Source organism: Marmota monax, unplaced genomic scaffold, assembly GCF_021218885.2.
Source record: "Marmota monax isolate L192 unplaced genomic scaffold, Marmota_monax_Labrador192_F-V1.1 WCK01_AAM20220418_F8-fsc00021, whole genome shotgun sequence".
NCBI classification, from domain to species: domain Eukaryota; kingdom Metazoa; phylum Chordata; class Mammalia; order Rodentia; family Sciuridae; genus Marmota; species Marmota monax.
Genome location: NW_026695228.1, coordinates 15,036,891 through 15,056,877, shown reverse-complemented (window position 1 = coordinate 15,056,877; position 19,987 = coordinate 15,036,891). Strand labels below are relative to the sequence as shown.

The following is a 19,987-nucleotide window of genomic DNA, read 5'->3' as shown; positions in this document are numbered from 1 at the left end:
TCAAGGTATATAATGTTTTAATGCAATAGTTAAAAAATCAAAATTAATGAAAAAATACATGATGAACAAAATATCAAGATTTTAAATACAGACAGAATCAGTATTGCTAACTAGATCTGCTCTTCTTGTGTTTTCACAACAGGGCATGCCCAAGGATCTCCCCTTCCCAATCCATACAATAGAAGAGTTAGGGTTCTGGGATGTGGAGAACAGGGTTCAAGGTCAGGCTCTACCAATGCCTTTACTGGTGATCCCAAGCATATCCCTTCCCTTCTCTGGACTTCATCTGTCATGCACGGAGGCTGGGGCTTTGCCAAGATGGCCTCCTGACCTGTCCTCCTTGTCCCCATGGCCTGTTGAAGTTACTGTCCCTCTTCCTGGGAGGCTATGTCTCCAGGGCCATTGACTCCTGGCTATTAATATCTCAACCATCCCTGCCCCAAGCAGGGTGTTTAATGACTGCCAGCTGTGGCTCCGGCCCCCTCCCCCAGGAGAGATAAGGGCAGTTCCTGTTCCCACATGGGGGGAGAAGGGGGACTCTGGGTCACTGCTCATTAAAAACAGGCCCTGGGCAAGCAGTGGAAATGACAGAACTGATTCTGACTCCTCACCCCACTCCTGCCCAGCACACTGTGTGGGGTGTCTAGGGGTACATACCCCTGCACATGCTCCCCCATCATGGCCATCCACATTTCTGCCTCCTCAGGTCCTGATTTCAAAAGTTTTGGGGCTTCTCCCCAGATGTGCCACATACATTAAATTCAGCATGTCCCAAACCATGTCATTCTCTCCCAGCTCTCTTTTTCCTCCCTTGCCTGGTTGATGAACTGGAAACCCTCCCCAGATCTGACCCTTGGGCCCTTTTCAGCAACCAGAGTGGCCTACCACAAATCCCCTGACTTCCCCTCAACCTCATTTGTGAACCCTCCCCTTTGTCTTGCTAGACAGAGCTCCCAGCATCTGCTCACCTGGATTTAGGTGTCCCTGGCGCCCAACAAGCCTATAGATTCGGAGATCTCTACCTAGTCCTTAGAGACCACCTCAGTGTCACCTCAACTGAGAAACTGTTCTCCATCAATTCTGCTGGCAGACCAGAAAGCTTCGTTGGATTGCCTGTGCCCTGGAGTGGCAACAATTATCCACATGGTGGCCTCTCCGGCAGAGGGGATTGCAGCTCTCTGGGCTGGGATGGTGGGGGCGCCTTGACTAACCTGAGCTAACTGGCCTTGACTTCAGAGTCTGGGGTCAGGGCTCGGTAGGGAAACAGAGTCTAGCCTGTGGCCAGTCCAGAGGCTGGGGCTCTTACTTAGGGTTACAGCTGGGTCAGAGGCATGGTTCATGTATGGTAGAGGTTAGGGGCTTGGTCTGAGGGCCAGGCCCTGTGTCTCCTTAATCCCAGACTAAACCTGAGGACCAGTCCTGTGGCTATACAACTTCCTCTTTTCTTTTTTTTTTTTTTTTTTTTGCATCTCACTCTGAATAGAGCTCAGGACAGAGTCTACTTTCTGGGTCACTTGGCCTCCTGAAGAGGGACCTGCATGGAGATATTGAGGACAGCCTTGGTGAAGTCCTTGAAGCACCCACCAGGTGGCAATAGAGATGAGTTAGCCTGGCTCCACAGTTGCCTGACCAGGCAGGAGAGGGACTTGGGAACTAGGGTAACCCGAGAGGTGAAGGGAGAAGTTCCTGCTCAACTTCATGGCTGTTCTCAGCCTGGGGTGTCTGTGTTTTCTAAGCCTTTCACCTGAGACTGTTTCAGCTTCTTCCCAGCTGGAATGCCCAGCACTCTGCTTCTCACCTCCTGTCACCTCTCTGAACAGGATCCCCAACTCACTTCTCACTTTTGTTGTCCACATCTTGGGTCTCTCTTCTTAGTTCACTCCCTGCCTTCTTGGATAATACCTGCTTCCCCCTCCAGGCTTCCCTGCCTTACCCTGAAGCCATGAGAGGATTTCAGGCACTGTGGTGAATGGCCCAGGTCCAGCTCCTGCATGGGGCTCCTCCTGACCTTCACACAACTCAAGCAGTCCATGGGGTTCTCTCATTTGGTGGGATACATCTTGGGATGTTACTGAACAGGACGGGCTTTATAGGAAGCTTGTAGGCAGATCTGAGCCTTTGCCAGTCCTTTCTGACCTCTTTTTACCAGTTTGGCATCTGTCACTGGCTCTTCCAGCAAAACAAGCTCTTTGCAAATTTGCAGAGGTGGAACCCAAAGAGGTCAGCTTGGGCAACAGCTTTGGAGGTATCTCTTGCTGACAGATGTCATACTGTCTCTGGGTCTAAGCCTTTCTGTTAGTCATACTGTCTCTGTTCCCTGTCTCATGTTGGTGACATTTATTCTGTCCTCTATCTGCTCTTGGCTGAACCCTAGGTAATGGTTATATATATGATCATTATATTTCATGTTTCCTTCTTGCTTTCAGGAATGACTGTGGCCTGTGAAATTTTACCATTTCTAGGACCATGGGCAGCTCTGTCAGCTGTATTGTATTGGTCCAAGACTAAAATGGTCTCCCCTTGGGCTAGATTTAGGGGGTTGGAGTCACAATGTGGATGTGTAATAACTTTATTGCACTCATAAAAAGAGAGAGGATACAACTCAAAAAGTGATTTGAAATCCCTCAAAATTTGTGCTCCTCACACAGAAACATGGGATTCCTATCAAAAACCAGAGGGATGGAGGCATCTGGCTTCACCTCTCTTTGGAGTAGGGGGAGACGCTGTAAATAAGAAGCCAGGCCACATAGGAACAACAACTACCAGGGGGAACCAAGCCAATTAAAGTCAACATTTATTGTTGCATGAGCCTGTTGCAGTCGGAAGGGATCTTCCAGCACAGGCTTGGATGAGAAGCTGCGTGGCCACATGGGTGAATGACAGACATAGTATACTCTGACCACCAGACTGTTGTGTCGAGACACATGGGCTAGAGGACTCAGCCACAGTCCATGAAGGTTGGGGTAGTGATGGGGATTCAGGAATAATGGCAATAACAATATCAGTGGTAATACAAAAAGCCAAGAAGATTTAGCTGGTTACAATACATAAAAAGGTAGTAAAGTAAGAGTCTTATGTTTTCACTTCTCCATCAGCCAGATCTGAATTCAATTCCTGTCTATAAGACAGGGTGAGATACCTGCTCTCTCTGAGAGAGAGTCTCCCATCTGTGAAATTGGGAGATTAATTCCTGCCTGGCTGGGTTGATGTGAGGATTAAAGGGCCCATGAGTGCACATCTCTGAGCCTAGTTCAATAGTTGGCACATAGGTGAGCAGCCAAGGAGAAAAGATCTTGAATGCTTTGGTTGTGCGTAAGGCTGGTGTGACTGATCCTACTTTATAGATGAAGCCATGGAAGCTTGGAGAGCAGGTGGGCTTAGTGTTAGGTCTCAGCATTTGCTGATGCAGTCTCCTTCCTTCCCAAGGCCCCAGAGTTCCTCAGTCCTTGGGTTGCATTGCCCAACCTGATAGATGCTGGAACCCACTCCACTTCAGTGGGTCTCACAAAGATAGCTGTGCTCCCTAAACACAAACTCCAAACCACAATCTTATCTGCCCGAGGTAGAGAAACTCACTCACCTGGAGAGATGGCAGGTAAGAGGGCATCGGGGAGGTGGGGGGCACTGCCTCTTCAGGAAGATGCCTGCATGGCAATGCTTAAATTAAAGGAGTTTGACTGCAGTGGTGGAATTTCAGGCATCATAAGGGTTGTGGTGGTGGATGATCTGTAGGGACAAAACCTCTTTGCCCTCAGATGACAAAAACTTTGAGGATGGGTAGTTTCTTTGCTCCGATTCGATTTGTCAGAAAAGACCACGGGAGCAATCCGGAGGAGAGTATGCAGATTTCTTGCCTTTGATCGGCAGGGGACCCTTTGGAGGAGGAAGGAGTCTGATGATATTTCCATCGCATCCTCCAGGGGAGGAGCTCCCAGCTCTCCAGCCCACGTAGAAGTACTGCAGAGGTGCAAAAGTTCTACAGGAGTGTTTGAACAGGGCTCCAGGGCAGCCTTCCAGCCTCAGCCTGTGGCTGCCCACGTTCGGGCAGGCCTCTGTCCGGGTGCTGGCCATGGTGGGTATGAAGAGGCTGAAGGGGCCCGCCTTGGTTCCCCGGGCCTGGGGTGATCAGACCAGGGAGACTTCGGCCTGGAAGCTGGAGGAGCGGCGCGCGCTGGGGCTGACGCGGGTCAGCATAGAGACTTGCGTGCTGCACGTGGCGCCGCTGCTGCCTCCCCACGGGTTCTGGTGTTTGGGGTTCCATCCCAGAACGCCCTGCAGGTGCCAGCGTCGCCACTTCCGCCGCAGCTCAGCCTGCACCTAGGAGAGAGGAGGGTGGTCGGGCCCGCCACTTTGGAGCTTTCTCCACTCCACGGGCCAATTCTGCTGTTGTCTATTTAGGGTGCTGAGCCAACCAGTCATATCCTCTTTGGAAGTCTAAATTGAGACACCCAGATGCTGTTTCTCGGGCTGTGCAGAGTTGGGAACGTTTTGGGGCCAGGATCAAATCAGGACCTTGGAGTGGGGGGAGGTGGAGGCAAAGAGGATCACAGAATGCAGCCTAGACTGCAATGGTGGAATTTCAGGCACCATAAGGGTGCTGACTGGGGGTGGCTGTACCCCGGTTCTTCCCATCGCCACACTCCAACTCACTGGAGCTCATCCATGAGGATGTCCCTGCTCTGTCGCCAGGACTCCACAGCAACTCCACCTTCCCTCGCTGCCCTACCCCCACTCAACTCTGTATACAAACAACTAGATGCCTCTCCAGCTCTGCTGAGCACAGCAATCAGCCCTGAACCCAGAGGAAAGGGTTAAAATGCAGATTCTAGGTCAGCAGGTCTGGGGTGGTCTCAGAGATCTGCATTTTTAACAGGTTTTAGGTTGACACAGTTGCTAATAGTCTAATAGTGAGGTTTAAAACCTGTCCTTGCTCTGCATATAGCCCATCAGTGTTAATGGACCCTGGCTCTCAAGGTGTAGGAAGGACTTACCTCACCATTGAGAAAGCAGTAGAGGATGGCCACCACAAAACCCTGGGGAGGAAGGGGATAGCATAAGTGAGGTGGTCAGATAGCAGGAACTCCCAGCCCCACCCCGCCTTTGGCCTCACACAATCCCTGTGTTCCTCTGGTTAAGAAAAGGACTAAGCAACAAAGTAGATGCTCAACCAACACTTATCACAATAAGATTGGAGTTCAGTGGCAAGAGCCCAAGAGTCCAGGTTGAAATCCCTTAAAGCCCTAAGAAGAATGCATCCTGAAGTCAACGGTTCATACCTGGAAAGATCCCACGACGAGCTCAAAGACCATTTTCACTTCAGCCTTAAAGTTGTCTGGGAAAAAGGCGAACATGATGTAGTGCACTCCAAACAGGGGGATCAGCAGGAGCGTGGACTTGGCCAGCCTCCTGGGGACAGGGAGGGCCAGCTGTGGGCAGGTGTGTCTACTCATGTGGATACCATAGGGCCTGGTGTGGGGTTGCTGAGGCATGACATATGCAAACAAGGCGAGGAGGGACTGCTGGCTCCCCTACATGTCATACCCACATCTGTTCCTCTCCTAGATCTGCATTGCCACTGCCCTCACGCCCTTGGCCTCCAAGCCCGGAGGAAAGCATGAGAGAGAAAGTCCCTCTATTCTCATCTTTACAGAGAAGAGAATATAAAGGAGAGGCCAGTGTGGATGATGTGTAAGTGTGGGATTTCAGCTACTAGGGAGATGTTCTCAGGCAACAAGAGATCCTGGTTCTCCCTCTCCTGGTCTTTGGTTTCTCCAATCTATACAATTAGGTAAATGTATGCACAACACAGTCAAGTAACAGAGTCAGGGGCCTACTGTAAACTCAGAAGTGCTTTGGGTGCTACAAAACAGTGCATTTTCCTAATTGGGAATGAGGACTTCTGGGAGGGAAAATCTTTCCAGCTGCAGTGCCATAGGTCCAAGGCCCCTTGGGAGTATGGCGAGTGCCCAAGTTTATGCCTGGTCACTAGGGTTACTCAGTACAGCTCTCTGTCTTCAGCTTTTCTGCTGTGTCCACCTCTCCAGGAGTTGCCATCTTCCCTGGGATTGCATCCCTTTCCCGCACTCCCCCACCTCTGCACACCAATGCACACGTTCCCAGTATGCTTCTCTCATGTTGCTAAGGACCAACTCCTTCTTCACCAGTGCTCAGCAGGGTCAGCATTCACTCTAAATTCTCTCCTCTCTTCCATGGCACAGGGCTCATTCTGTACCAGTTGACCTCACAGCTGGTCCAGGCAGTGTGAGCCCATGGTTTCCTGGATGGGGGAAGTCTGGGAAGAGGTTGGTAGGGGTTGTCTCTGCCCCTATCTTTCCTCTCCTGGAAGTCAGTCCAGGGGGGAGGGGCTATCCTGGGTCTGAGGTCCCCCAGTAACCTGGGAGCAGAGGAGCTGGCCTTACCCCCTCCCACTCCTTCCTGGGCTTGGCTCCCACCCATGCAAGGATCCAGAGCACTGCCCACCCTTCCTTGGCCACAAACCTATCCTTCACTGAGGCTGACAGATGGAGGCTTTCTTTAAATTGAAGGCTTATGGGGAGGTGGAGAGTGGGAGCTGACAGCCCCTCCTCGGGGAGCGCCATCTCCAGCTCTTGCCACCCCTTCTGCCTGATGACAGCTGTTCCCTTCCCATCTAGCTCACCCACACGGACCTGGCCAGGCCCAGCTCAGATTCTTTCCCTCAGATTCAAGCCCATTTGCATGTTGGGGGAAATGAGGCTCCACGGGCACAGGAGAGGGTGAGCATGCACAACCGGATGTGCTGCTCCTCAGCAGATTGCAGACCCTCACTGGGCCTTCCCTTCTTCAACAGGAGGGGATGCTCCACCTACACGCCTGGCAGGCAGGAGAGGACGCGGTCACACCAGGGACGTGAGTCTTAAATCTCATCAGAGAGAATCACACGATTCCAGAATAGAATCCTAAATCCAGCAGCTCGTGACATTATAGCTGGAATCTGGAGCCACAGCACACAATGTCGAAAGAAAAGCCGGGCCAAGAACATTCTAAGATCCCAGGACCAGAAATCCCATGTGGCACTGCTAGCTTTGTCTTGTCTGCACAGCACGGATGCTCAATCTCCTGTTCCCGTCTCTGGGCATGCAGACCCTACTCACCTTCCCAAAGCCCTTTTCATATTTTCACGTTTCTTTATTTCTGCTTTTCAATCCTGTTGCTCCAATAAAAACCTGCCTCTGTCTCTAGTCCTTGCAAGCACAGGGAACAGCCCTCATGCCTTTCCAAGCAAGGAACATATTTACTGTCCCATGGACATCATTCCCCTTTCTCCTTGCCTATGATCATGTGATCCCGAGCCCTGGAGAGCAATTTTACAGGGGACTGTGTGGATACGATGAGACGATGCATGGAGATCCCTTAGTACATGTAAATTGCAGATGTCCTTATTATAATACTGAGTCTGAACATGGCTGTCACGCTGGTAGACTGGGGACTCCCCTAGGGCTTTCATCTGCCATGCATTTATTGCACCCCTTTTCTGTACCATGCACATGCCAGGGACTGGGTACACAGTACGAACAAGACACAGGTTATCTCTGTCCTCTTGAGCTCTGTGGCTTGACAGCGATGTGTACCTGGGAACGACGCCAGGTGAGCTAGTGGAGAAGAAGCAGACAAGGGATTCTGAGGGCAGCCTGGTGAGGTGGGCAGGAAAAGGGACACTGGTAGGCTGAGCCAGGCCATGGAATGGTGGTGGGCAAGAGCAATGTGGCTTTTTTGGTGACTCTAGAGGTTCGGGACAGGGGTTCTTCAAGGGGATGCAAGGTTTTTTGAGGGCTGGGGTTAGAGGAGGTAGGGGACAAGAGCACTGGGCCCACACTCACGAGTATGGACTGCTGTCATTCTTCCCAATATCGGGGGGTCGCAGTTTCTGAACCAGGATTCGGATGATGCAAATAAATAGGACGAAATTCACCTGGTGGAATGGGGACATGGAGGTTGGTCACTCAGAGAGGGGATGTTTAGTCTTCCAGGCTGATGGCCTGTCTTTCTGGGGTTATGCTGCCCCTCACTAGCTCTTCCCTCTTTGGGATGGTCATCTAGGACCTCTACTTCACATCTCTAATGACCGTGCCTCCCAACCCATTTACTCTAGAGGAAGAGCTGGTGGCATGGAGATGGGATGACCCCATATCAGGCAGCGGGAAGCCAACAGTTCAGCTCTGACCTAGACACTAATTTCCTGTGACCTGAGGGAAGTTGCATCTCCAATCTGGGTCTGAGTTTCTCCAACTCCACGGGGTGGGAGGAAGTCTTACCAAGATGGAGGTGAGGATGGGGGCCTTTATGATCCACCATAATGAGGAGTTGATGGTGTCCCAGCACCTGATCAGAGTATGAGCAGGGGAACAAGAGATAGTTCTCAGTCAGAGAGAGTCAGTAGTCACCCCCACTGTCCCTGGCTCTGTCCCAAGCCCTAGAGACAATGGGCCCAGAGTCTGTTCTTCCCTCCAACCTCCCCTCTGGGGGACACTGTCCACCTGCCATTCCACCCAGGGGATCTCACCCAAGTGATGGAAGCTGAGGGGTGGGGGCAGGGTGACCGCTCACCCATAATCCTCAAACTGGATCCTGATGATGGTCCACACCATGGTGAATGTGCTGGGCACCCCTGTCAGGGACAAAGGAGAGAGAAAGAGAGGAGAGGGCACAGGAAGCAAGGGTAGAAGAGCCAAGGGAGAGATTTAGGACAAAGAACCAGAGAGAAGGGGGTGAGAGAAAAGGGTGTGGTTCAGGGCTGCTGTCTGTGGTTATAAGGGGTTTTCCTTGTGCAAAGATGCTCAAGGTGGCAAAGTTGTGTGCCCATAGGGCTGTGGTCCCACCGTGAGGGACAGTCTTTTTCTAATTTTGATAGGCATCTTACGGATTAGCAGTGGCTCTGAATGTGACAGTGACTAAAGGGAAAATGGAAAGCTGATCTGTCCCTCAGAGTGACCCTAGTTGCATCTGCAGCCTAACGGCTCCTGTCCCAGGGTCAGATATTCCAGTAACTTTTATTATCCTTGGTCAAGATCCTTGTAGGCAGCAACTAAGACTGTGGGTTGGGCTGGCACCCCCCCCAGTGAACTTCCTAGGCCTTGCCCCCTCTGTTCCCAGCCTGACAGCCCTCCCTGGTACCATACCCCAGCCGATGAGTATGTACCCCCAGAAGTACTTCCGCTCGGAGAAGAAGGAGACGGCAAGCAGGGTATGCAGGTAGAGGCCCTCCACCAGCAGCCAGAAGAAGTTGGCCATGACACAGTACTGGAAAAAGACCACGGCTGCCTTACAGCCCACCTGCAGGGAGGAGAAAAAGGGGGTTCATTAGGGCTAGCGGGGATCCCTTATTACCCATAATTCTGCAGGGACAAACACAGTTGTGGCCCAGCCAACTTAATCTCTTTGTTGTTTTAGAATGTACTTGATGGTTTTCCCACCATTCCTGATTTTAGATCATCTGATGCTTTGGGATAAATCAGCAATTCTTTTTTTGGGGGGAGGGTCCCAGGATTGAACTCAGGGGCACTCGACCACTGAGCCATATCCCTAGCCCTATTTTATATTTTATTCAGGGACAGGATTTCACTGAGGCACTTTTGCTGAGGCTGGCTTTGAATTCAAGATCTTCCTGCCTCAGTCTTCCGAGCTGCTGAGATTACAGGTGTACGCCACTGCACCCAGCAAGTCAGCAATTTTAATTGTCCATCCATTTACACACCCATTAGACATTTGTCACCAACTCATCTGTTCATCTGCTGTCCATGCATTCATCTATCATCTATTCATCTTCCCCACCATCAATCCATTCCCTCACTTGCCTATATATCTCTCCATTCGTCTACCAACCTTACCCACTTACCCAGCTAGCCATCCTTTCACCTATCCATCCACCCATCACCCCACTCATGCATCCATTCCTCCACCTGCCTACCCTCCTACCCCTCACCCATCATCTCTTCAATCTTCCTTACTTAATCCATCTCTCTTTCTGCCTACTGGGCCACCCATGGACCCATTTACCATTTACCCATTCACCAACCATCCCATCCCCTTCCCATCCTCTGTCCCCACGCATCCATCTTATTCCAATTAGGACTGAAAGTAGCTGGGAGAAATATGAGGGCAAAGTCTTGCTTGAGTTTTCAAGAGTCTACTGACCGCTTGGGGGTACAGGCTGTGGGCCGTGGAGTGGGGCCAAGGAAGTGTGGAGGAGAGACTGGGACTGAGAAGAAGGTAGAGGAGAAAGAAGTAGAAATGAGGAAAAGAAGAAGAGGAAAGGGGTGGTCATTTCTCTGGGGGCCAATGGAGCTACTGGACGAATGGGTTCCCCAGGGACGTAAGGACAATGAAGGAGTCAGGGAGACCCTAGAGTAGAGCAATCAGTGGATTCTAGGTGGCCCATCTGGCATGACTGGAAAGTCTTCTGGGCCTTTTGTCCCCTCCCAGAAACAGTCTCTATTTCAGATGAAACCAAGATGCCTTGAGCCAGGGCTTAAAGCTACTCTCCTCTTCTACTCCCTTGTACCCAGAATATAGGTTCCCACCCTTCTTTCTCATCCCCTTGGTTTTGAGATATCCTCAGAGAGACGCTTCATATTCCCTCCCTAGGGAGGTGAAGTCCTTCCTTAGGCCACATTTCTGTCCCTCCAGCTGCAAGGTGTGCTTGCTTCCCTACCTTTCCCCATCATTAGCTTTACAACTCAGTTCTTTAACTGGACAATTTTCGGTGCTTTTCCTTTGCCATAGAAAAGTTTCACAAGGCTGCTAATAAAATGAATTGGGAAGACAGTTTTCACAATTATCCTCAGCAAGTGTGCTGGAGGCCGCAGGCCGCTCCCCAGGCTCTGTCTGAGGTCCCTACTGCACTTGGTCCCCACCTTGTGGAATGAACACTGGGGTTTCTTCCCCTCTTCTGGAGATTCCTGAGATTCAGCCATCATAGGTTCATTCCCTGGGGGAAGGTATTGCTGACCCTTGATATCAGGTACTTTCTCTTGGATCATTCATGAAACAATGAGTCCTTGACCACAAGGGATGGGACAGAGCCGGGACCACTGTCAAGCTCTCTGTCCCAGGACAGGGACACCCAGAGAGGGGTCTTTGGCTCAGAATCACTTGGAGATGAACCTCTTAGTGACTAGCAATTAATTCCCTAGAGGATCCCTTGACCTCCCCTCCATAGGAAGGTCCAGAACTAGACCGAGGGCAGGGGAAGAACAGAAGAGGAAGGCTTCAGAACAGTGTTTGGATGGAATCCAGATGGCAAGAGGAGCGGGTGGGGAGTAGGAAGGGTGGCATGGTGAGCAGAGCCCTGGTTGCAGATGGGGAAACTAAGGCAGGGAATTTTCAAGGCCAACAGAATGTTAGCAGTGGAGGTAGGGTGTAGGCCCTAGTCTGTGGCTGTGAGATATCCCACTTTTCCACCTGTGTTGCTCACTGGTAGGAAAGGTCTATAAGAGGAAAGGCTGTAAGATCAGGTGCTGGGAGAGGAGTGAGATTTGAGGAGCTATCACGGAGTTGGGTAGAGGGGTTGGGCATTCCTGGAGAGAAAGAGAGAGAGAGAGAGAGAAAGAAGAGGGAAGGAGGGCAGGGTAGGAGGAGGGAGGGATCGAGAAGGGAGAGGAGAGAAGTAGGGAGGAAGAGGAGATTCACATGATTAAAGATGAAGGCAAGACTGAGGGAGGGGGCCAGGGCAGAGTCCTCACCGAGCCCTCAGAACAGTGGTCTGAGTCCCCGCTGTCGAAGAGGGCCAAGTCTTTGATGAAGACGGCAGCAGCCCTCAGGATGAAGGATACGAAGAGATGCGTGTGGATGTAGTTCCGCGTGCAGTGGAGCTTCCTGCATGGGGCAGGCAGATAAGGGAGGCTGGAAAGACCTCGGACACTCATCCCAGCCAACACGGACCTGTGCTCTGATTAAAGGGGTGGGGCTGAGAAGCATGTGGGCTCCAGAGTACAGGTCCAGCCTCCAAGGGGGTCCCATCCCAAACGGTGGGCCCAACTTCAGGAACCCCACTCTCTTGTGCATCCGAGGAGCCTCAGCCAGGGTGCACCTAACCTCTGGTGCCATATCCACAGCTATAGGCCATCCTGTGGGTGACTAGGCTGCGGCAGATGGCACATCTTGACCACCTGCCATCCAGAGGAGGCTGGCCTCTCAGGAGGGCTGGGGCAGGGACTGTGAACTAGCTTGGGGTTTGACAGTGCAGAGGCGGGGCTCAACCATGGGAATGATACTCGTTGGGACTACTTTGAAGCCTAATGCCCAGGCGGGGTCTTACCTGAACAGGCTCAAGATTGCGGTGGCGATCAGAAGCGTGGCAAGGGACAGGCTGTAGCCGATAGTGTAGCCAGTCTTCACGGAGTGGTAGAACATTGTCTGCTGCTGCTGGAGGGAGGCAGGCAAGGATCTTGGGTGGGGGGCGAGGTGGGCTCACCTAGAGGCTCTACACTCTGCCTGCCAGACCCTGGCAGATGAGGAGGCTATGGCCCAGGGCTCCTAAGAAGAGCTGAGCAGTGCCCTTTGTGCCACCAACCCCCTAACACTTCAGTTTCCAGGACACAACCATGTCCCAGGGTGTGGTGAGGGTTGAAGTCACTCCCTCTCTTCAGGAGGGATGTGTCAGTGAGGGACAGAATGGAGACCTCACACGTTCCACTTGTTGATTCATCCATTCTTCAGTCATGTGTCTGGCCCTGCTGTGCCAACTCTGGGCTCAGGGCCCCAGGAGACCAAGGCTGCTGTCCTTTCAGACCTGCACATGAAGCCCTCTTTCTATGTAGCTTGGGGAGGCACACAGGGAGTGCAGACTGTTAAAGAAGACATGGGGCGTAATTTCCCATTTGGGGTTCCCAGTGGCTGGGGGCAGCAGGGTGAGAAAAAGCTAGCCTTTCTGTAGGAGACAGGACAACACTGGATCCCAAGGCTTCTCACTTGGCCCCCTCCCTCAGTGCCCTCCCTATGGACACACATGCAGAGTGACAGTCTCTTGGTAAGCCCCACTTTCTCCTCCATGACCCACATTGTGCCTAAGGAGAGGTAAGGGGTTAAGAGGGATTCTGGGGAGTTAGGGCTGAAGGCTCTGGTAGGCTTCAGAAGCCTTTTAGGAAATTACTGCTCCCTTCAAAGACAGGAAAGCTGTCTGATGGGGTGTCTTGGAGTGGGGCAGATGTCATCACAGTCCCACAGGGATGTTTACACCCCAAAGCAGTGAGGGGCTTCTAGCTAAGGACTACTGTTATCATCCAGCCTTCACATCCATATTACTAAGTGGTTCCTCAAATCTCTTCAGAGACCACCTGTGCTCTACTTGCTTCAGGGACAGATCCCTGTCCTCAGACTGAGGACAATGTGCCCTTTTCCTATCCTGTCCCTGATGTGATGTTGGGTATCTGGGGCTGGTTCTTTTTGCACCTCAATTTCCATCTGGACACAATAGGGTGATGGTATCTGCTTGCCGTGCCACCCCCAGGCTGGAACCAGGCTCCCTCAAGACAGTGGGGTGGCCTAGCTTGTGGTTACTGCTTCAGCTTCTTCTACTGGGGACAACTTTCTGTGTGCTGTCCTCATGAACCACCGTCCACCTGCAATGCACCCGGTCAGGGGGATTGAGGGGATGAGTCTCCAGAAACCCATGCTTGGAGAGGGAGTCTTGGAAGGCAGGTCCCAGGAGTCCAGCTCCTGCACACATGGCAACCTCATGGGAGGCCGAAAGGAGCATGGGTGGGCTGAGGTGAGCTGGGGGTGGGGGGAGGGTGCACTGAGGCCCACCTCATCCAAACTTGATGCCTTGTCATCCAAGCCACAGGCAATAGGGTAGGGGCCAGGCTCCAGCTGTGTCCAGCCCTCATCTGTGCAGCTGCGGCTCACGTTGCGGCCTAGATGGGAGAGAAGAGCAGGGAGGAGAGAGGCTGAGACCAGGAGGAGGACTAGTCCCTGGAGCAGGCCACAGGGGCCTGGCGGCCTCTGTGCTGGGCACAAGGCAGATTACAGTCCTATTCCCACTGACTCCTGATGCCGCCAGGCTCCAGCTGCTCTCATTCAGACCCTCAGGGCACCTGAGGCAGGGAGGAGCCCCTTCAGAGTGCCAGGGGACCTTCTGAACAGACAGCAGAATCAGATCATACAGTCCTGGGCTTAGTCCTACCCCTTGTCATGACCAACCTTCATTCCAGGGGAAATGTAAATTCTATTATTGTCACAGTCTCAACTGGATCATCATCACAGAAGGACCCCTGACCCTTGCCATGAGCTGAACACTGACCCTTGTCACTGGGCCAGAGCTCAGGCAGGAGGCCATATCAGCCTAGTCCTCCTTGGTCAACCTAGGTGGGGCTGTGAGGCCACGTCCTCCCACATGTTCAGATGTGCGTCTGGAGAGGGACCAAAGGTAGAGGTGGACAGGGTGGGGGGGTGGAGGACACCTGATAAGGGTACAGATCTGAAATTCTCATAAATGCAGAAGTAAGGGGTTCCCGGCAGGGGAAACTGCAAGGCAATGCATGTGAGAGGGCACTCAAGCAGGGCAGCACTGCAGGATCTTGAAGCTGAAACAAGTTGTGGCTGGGGCGCCAGGGCACGCTCCATCAAGTCTCTGTGCAGCAAAGGGCAGGAATGCTAAGGGGGCATGTGAGGTTAGGGGTACACCAAAGCTCCCCACTCTTCAGGCCTAGGGAGGTGTCTTCTCCCCTCAGAGAGAGGGGAGGGGCTGAATAGATAATGGGGGGGGGACAGTAGAGTGCCCCTCCCCCACAGGACCACCATCACCATCACCATCATCAACAGCAGCAGCAGTAGCCTCATAGAATGGCCAGTTTTGACCTTTCCATGTGTCAGAGTTAAACAGAGCACTTTAATCCTGCACCCACCCAAAGAGGAAGGTAACTCCATTTCACACTTGAGAAGGGGAGGCTCTACGGGGTTGGTACCTTGCTCAAGGTCACTCATAGGGCAGGGTGGAGCTGAGCTGGTCTGTTCTCCCAAGTCCTGTCAGGTAAGCTTGTCCCTCGCCTGCACTGCGGGGACCTGAGAACTTGTTTCCATGTCCAGGTGCAGAGCCACAGGAGGGGTCGAGCTGTCCTGTGAACTCAGGGAGGGTCTCTGTGCAAGAGTGTTTTAATATTTCTAAATTTTTCCCTGTGCCTGGAATACACCAGGTGACTCCATAGTCACTTTTTCTGGAGTAGGCTACAGGAGCCTCCTGACATTGCTTTGAAAGAGGTCCTTATCTTCCTACTTTATGTGTGGGGCCTTGGGCAGCTGGGGCTTGGGGAGGAGAGCCAGTGAGGAGCAACCCTGGATAAATGGCCTGGGGATTAGGTGGCTGGGGGAAGGGCATTGGGCTGGGTTTCCTGCCTTGGCAGCCTGTGCTGCCCAGGATTCCCAACCACACTGCCATGGAGGCTTGCAGGACTGAGCGGTCTCTAGTAGCCCCCTCTCAGCCCTCTCCACTTCCTGTCATTGTGGCTGAAGGTGGGCCCGGCCTGCAGCCTTCAGCAAGTCCCTTTCAAACTGCAGCTCTGCCTCACCCCAGTTCTAAGGATTATACCCAAGGCCCCAAGGCCAATGCCTTCCACTCAGGATCAATTCTTCTGGAGACTCCACCCTAGGGATTGGGTAAGTAGAAAAGAGGGACAGGCCAAATCAATCAGCCTTGAAGCAGGGGCATTAAAATGTTGGATTCCCTTTTCACCAGATGGATCAGGGCTCAAAAGGTCAGGCTCAAGGACAGAGCGGGCACCTGATATTATCACACTTATGCTTAGCAAGACTGGGTGACTCATGAGTGTCTACACAGTAGCTTCACATGCTCTGTGTGTGTGTGTGTGTGTGTGTGTGTGTGTGTGTTGGACAAACATTAATGTGTTAAGGCCAAGGATTGGGAGTTATCACTAGTCCTGCAAAAAGATGGGGAACCAAAGGCTAAGAGAGGAAGTAACTTGCTCAGTCGCAGCAAGAAAGCTACAGTCTCAAGCCAGCCTGACTCCAGATCTATCTGGGATCCTGGCAGTGGCCAAAGGGAGCCACCTTGTCCTCTGGAGCCATGGCCGCTCTAGGTAATTGGGGAAGGGAGAACAGGCGGCCTCTTTGAGGAGCCTGGGAGAGTGGCCTAGGCCACAAAGAGAGCTACTCTTGAGGGGATTTCAAAGGCAGTCACCATGGGACCCAAGGAGCAGCCAAGTCTCTGCCATTTAGCTCTGTGTCTGCAGGGGGGATACAGGGGGTGGGAGGGAATGGCCAAGGGACTTTAATCCTGAGCTAACAGGGATGCCCCACATTCTGTTTCCTCCCACTCACCAATGGCTCTCAAAGCAGTCACACCCCTCTCCTCTCCGGGGTTCTCTGTCTTCTAAAATTTGCTGCTCAGTGACTTGAGCCAGAAATTAGGAAATTTTTGTTTCTCCTCTCCTCCTCCAGGATCCACAAGTCCTGTCCCAGATTCTTTTTCTTCAATTCTCCTGTATCTTGTCTTCCCTGGCTTAGGTAGGAGCCTCCTGATGGGTCTGTCTGCTTTCCTGAGCCTTCCAACCAGATCACTATCCTGAGATAGCTAGAGGGATAGTTCTAGCATCCATACCTGACCCTAGTACTCTCCTGTCAAGATGTGTCTAGGGTTCCCCATCCAGTTAGCAAGTATAAACTTCTTAGATTGGGAATCAAGGACTGGGTAGGGGAAAGAGGGTGCCCACAGACTCTGCAGACATAGCTGACATAGACTGTGTATTTGTTTTTCAAACCAAAATAACCATCTTATTTTTTATTCTAAAAAAATCCTTCAAATATTTAAAGGTAAAAGCCCCACAGATGAAACAGGAGCAGCAATGCATGCCTGTAATCCCAGCTACTCTGGAGGCTGATGCAGGAGCATTGTGAGTGTGAGACCAGACGGGGAAACCTAGAAAGACCCTATCTCAAAAGGTCTGGAGATGTAGCTCAGTGGTAGGATGATTGCCTAGCCTGCTTGAGGACTTGGGTTTCATCTCCAAAAACCAAATACACAGATATATGTATGCATATTACAAACTAAAGAAATAAACCACCATAAACATTTTGGTACCTTAATGAGCAATCACTTGCCTAGCCAGCCCCTCTCCCCCAGGTATTATATCCAGCCTAAATAGATGACTTCTAACCCACCAAGATTTTTTAATTTTATAATTTTTTTTAGAGAATTTTAATATTTATTTTTTAGTTTTTGGCGGACACAACATCTTTATTTGTACGTGGTGCTGAGGATCGAACCTGGGCCGCACGCATGCCAGGCGAGCGCGCTACCACTTGAGCCACATCCCCAGCCCCGCACCAAGATTTTTTATCTTCTATAAGCTTTCTTTGACTTTTCCTGTAGAACCAGGTCACTTCCTAGGGGAGTTATCCAAAGGGGCAGGAGAACTTCATCCCTATCCCACTCTTGCAAACATCCCCCTTTGGAATTTAAGGCCAGTTCCTCATGCCTTCTTTGCCTCAATGCCCAGATATGTTTTCAGTCCCAGCCACAGTCTCCGTCATTTTTAGAGTGAGGTCCTCTGAGTTAGCTGTACAGGTTGTTCACTGCATGTGACGTCTGGCTGGTGAATGACAGACTAAAATTGACTTCACGTTCAGCTTGCCACTAGGTGAGCTCTGGTGAGAGGTTGATTCCACTTGAAGAAGACCTGCTTTTTTCTCATTTGCACAAAGCACCCTCAAGGTCAGCCAGATGGTGAACTGGAGTCTGAGTTCTTAAGCAAAGGAGCTGCCTAGATACATTCCGGCAGGGACAGAAGGAAGTAGCACACGGAGAGGAAGCATTTAGTTGATGCTTGGAGAAGGCTGATTGTCAGACTCTGCTCTTGGGACTCAATATGGGATCTGCCAGAGGAGCTCATCTCCTACCAGCCCAGGCCCTAGGTCCTCACTGGAGAAGGGCTGGATAAGGGGGATGCTGACCTGGAATAAGGCACACCTTACTGCTTCCAGATTCTTAGAGGGCGCTTCAAGGTCTGTCCTTCACAGTGAAGGTCATAACCCTTAGCACGGAGGGAAAACCTGGCATAGGCCAAAGAGACCATTGTTCTACCTTCTATCTCCACTTTACAAACAGGAGAACTAAAGTCCAAGGACTAAAGTCACCTGAAGTGAGGGACATCTGCTGAAACCTTATCAAGGCCCTGATCTTCCCTCCCTCCCTCTGCCTCCTCAACCCTGCTCCACCTTTAGTCTTCCCCATCCAATCTGCTCTTCTCTCAGTCCTCTCCATCCACCCAGCTCCTCCATCACTCATACACCCTGATTCTCCCTCAGTCCTCTCAGTTCACCCTGCTGGACCCTCACTCCTCCTCATCCACCCTCCTTCTCCCTGTGTCTCCCACATCCACGCTGCTCCTCTCCTCCATCAGTCCTCCTCATTGACCCCGATCCTCCCTTACTGGCTCCAAACACAGTCCTCCCAATCCACCCTGCTCATCCCTTAGTCCTCTTCATACACCCTGTTCCTCCCCCAGTGCCCTCCATCCTTCCTCACACCTCTACATTAACCATGCTCCTGCTTCAGTCCTCTCCATGACCCCTGAACCTCTCTCACTCTTCTTCATCCACATTAAACCTAGTCTTCCCTCAGTACTCACCATCCAGCCTGCTCTTCCCTCACTCCTCCTCCCTCAGTCTTCTCTGTCCATCCTGCTCCTCCCTAATTTCTCCTCATTCACCCCATTCCCCACAGAGTACTATCTTACACACCAATTCTTCCTGACTCCTCCTACTCATTGACAAACATCCTGCTCCTCCCTCAGCCCTCTCCTACCCTGATCCTCCCCAAGTCCATCTTGTCCCTCCCTCAGTACTCGCCATCCAGGCTGTGCCTCCCTCAGTCCCCAACATCCACTCTGTGCCTGCCTCTACCCTCTGCCTCTTTCCTGCTCTCCCCTCAGTCCTACCATCTATCTGCCACCTCCCTCACTCTGCCTTGTCACCCTGGCAACTCCTTAGGTCTTCCCCATCCACACTGCTCCTCCCTCCGTCATCTCCATCCATCTGACTCCTCCCTCAGTCCTCTGCATCCATACTGCTCCTGCCCCAGGACTACATTGATTACCCAGCACCTCCCTCAGTCCTCAATCCATCCTCATCCTTCCGACCTCTCCATTGTTCTGAACTCCCCTCGCTCCGATTCATCCATGCCCCTCCTGCCTCAGTCCTCTCCATCCACCATCCTTCACCCTACATTCCTCATCAGCACTCCACATCCAACCTGCTCCTCTTTCTGTATTGTCCATCTGGTCCTCGCCTCCCCCTCCTAATCCATGCTGTTCCTCCCTCGGTCCTCTCCCTTTACCATGTTCCTACCTCAGACCTCTCCAGATAGCCTGCAACTCTCTAAGGCCTCACACGCTCTCATTGAGAAGGAATGTCCATGTGCCCTCACCCCCCACACTACTCCTCGCTCTATCCTTTGCATCTACCCTGCTATTTGCACATTCCTCTCAGTTCAGCCGATTCCTCCTTCAGCTCTCTGCATTGGACTGCTCCATGCTCACTACTCTTGACACCTTCTCCAGTCCTCTTTGTAGACTCTGATACTCCGCTGGCCTCTACATCAACCCTTCCCTTCCCTCACTCATGCCAATCCACTTGGCCCATCCCTCATTCCTCTCCATTCACCCTGCTCTACTCTCACTCCTCTCCAATCTTCCTCCTTCTTCATTCCTCCTCATACATCTTCATTCACCCTCATCCTCCCTCCTCCTTCTTCATCCGCACACATCCTGCCCCTCCATCAGCCATAACTTGCTGCTCACTTCCTTCATATCCAACCTGCTCCTGTTGTGCTCCTCTCCACCCAGCCCCATTTTCCCCTCCCTCCTGCTTTCCTTCCTGGCTCCTCCTTCCCTCCTTCCCATCTATCCTCCTTCACCTTCACACTACTCATCTAAAAGCAATCCTGTTCCTCCCTCAGTCCTCTCTATTCAGACTGTTCTCCTTCATCCTTACCCAT

At 51.9% G+C, this 19,987-nt stretch overlaps 1 protein-coding gene across 4 annotated transcripts in view; it reads right to left on the bottom strand.

Moving 5' to 3' along the window:
- Positions 1-19,987, bottom strand: part of Vipr1 (vasoactive intestinal peptide receptor 1) — a 52,405-nt gene continuing 32,418 nt past the window's right edge. For 2 of the 4 annotated variants that reach the window (XM_046437604.2, XM_046437608.2), the window contains exons 4-13: positions 13,786-13,892; positions 12,296-12,402; positions 11,721-11,853; positions 9,159-9,312; positions 8,587-8,647; positions 8,295-8,361; positions 7,860-7,951; positions 5,277-5,406; positions 4,992-5,033; positions 1-4,317 (exon numbers count right to left, since the gene is read on the bottom strand). In XM_046437604.2, the coding sequence (XP_046293560.1) occupies positions 4,126-4,317; positions 4,992-5,033; positions 5,277-5,406; positions 7,860-7,951; positions 8,295-8,361; positions 8,587-8,647; positions 9,159-9,312; positions 11,721-11,853; positions 12,296-12,402; positions 13,786-13,892 (1,085 nt within the window). In that variant the 3' untranslated portion in view covers positions 1-4,125. Of the gene's footprint in view, positions 4,318-4,991; positions 5,034-5,276; positions 5,407-7,273; positions 7,632-7,859; positions 7,952-8,294; positions 8,362-8,586; positions 8,648-9,158; positions 9,313-11,720; positions 11,854-12,295; positions 12,403-13,785; positions 13,893-19,987 lie in introns of those variants that run through there. The other 2 variants (XM_046437606.2, XM_046437607.2) reach the window with 2 other exon arrangements.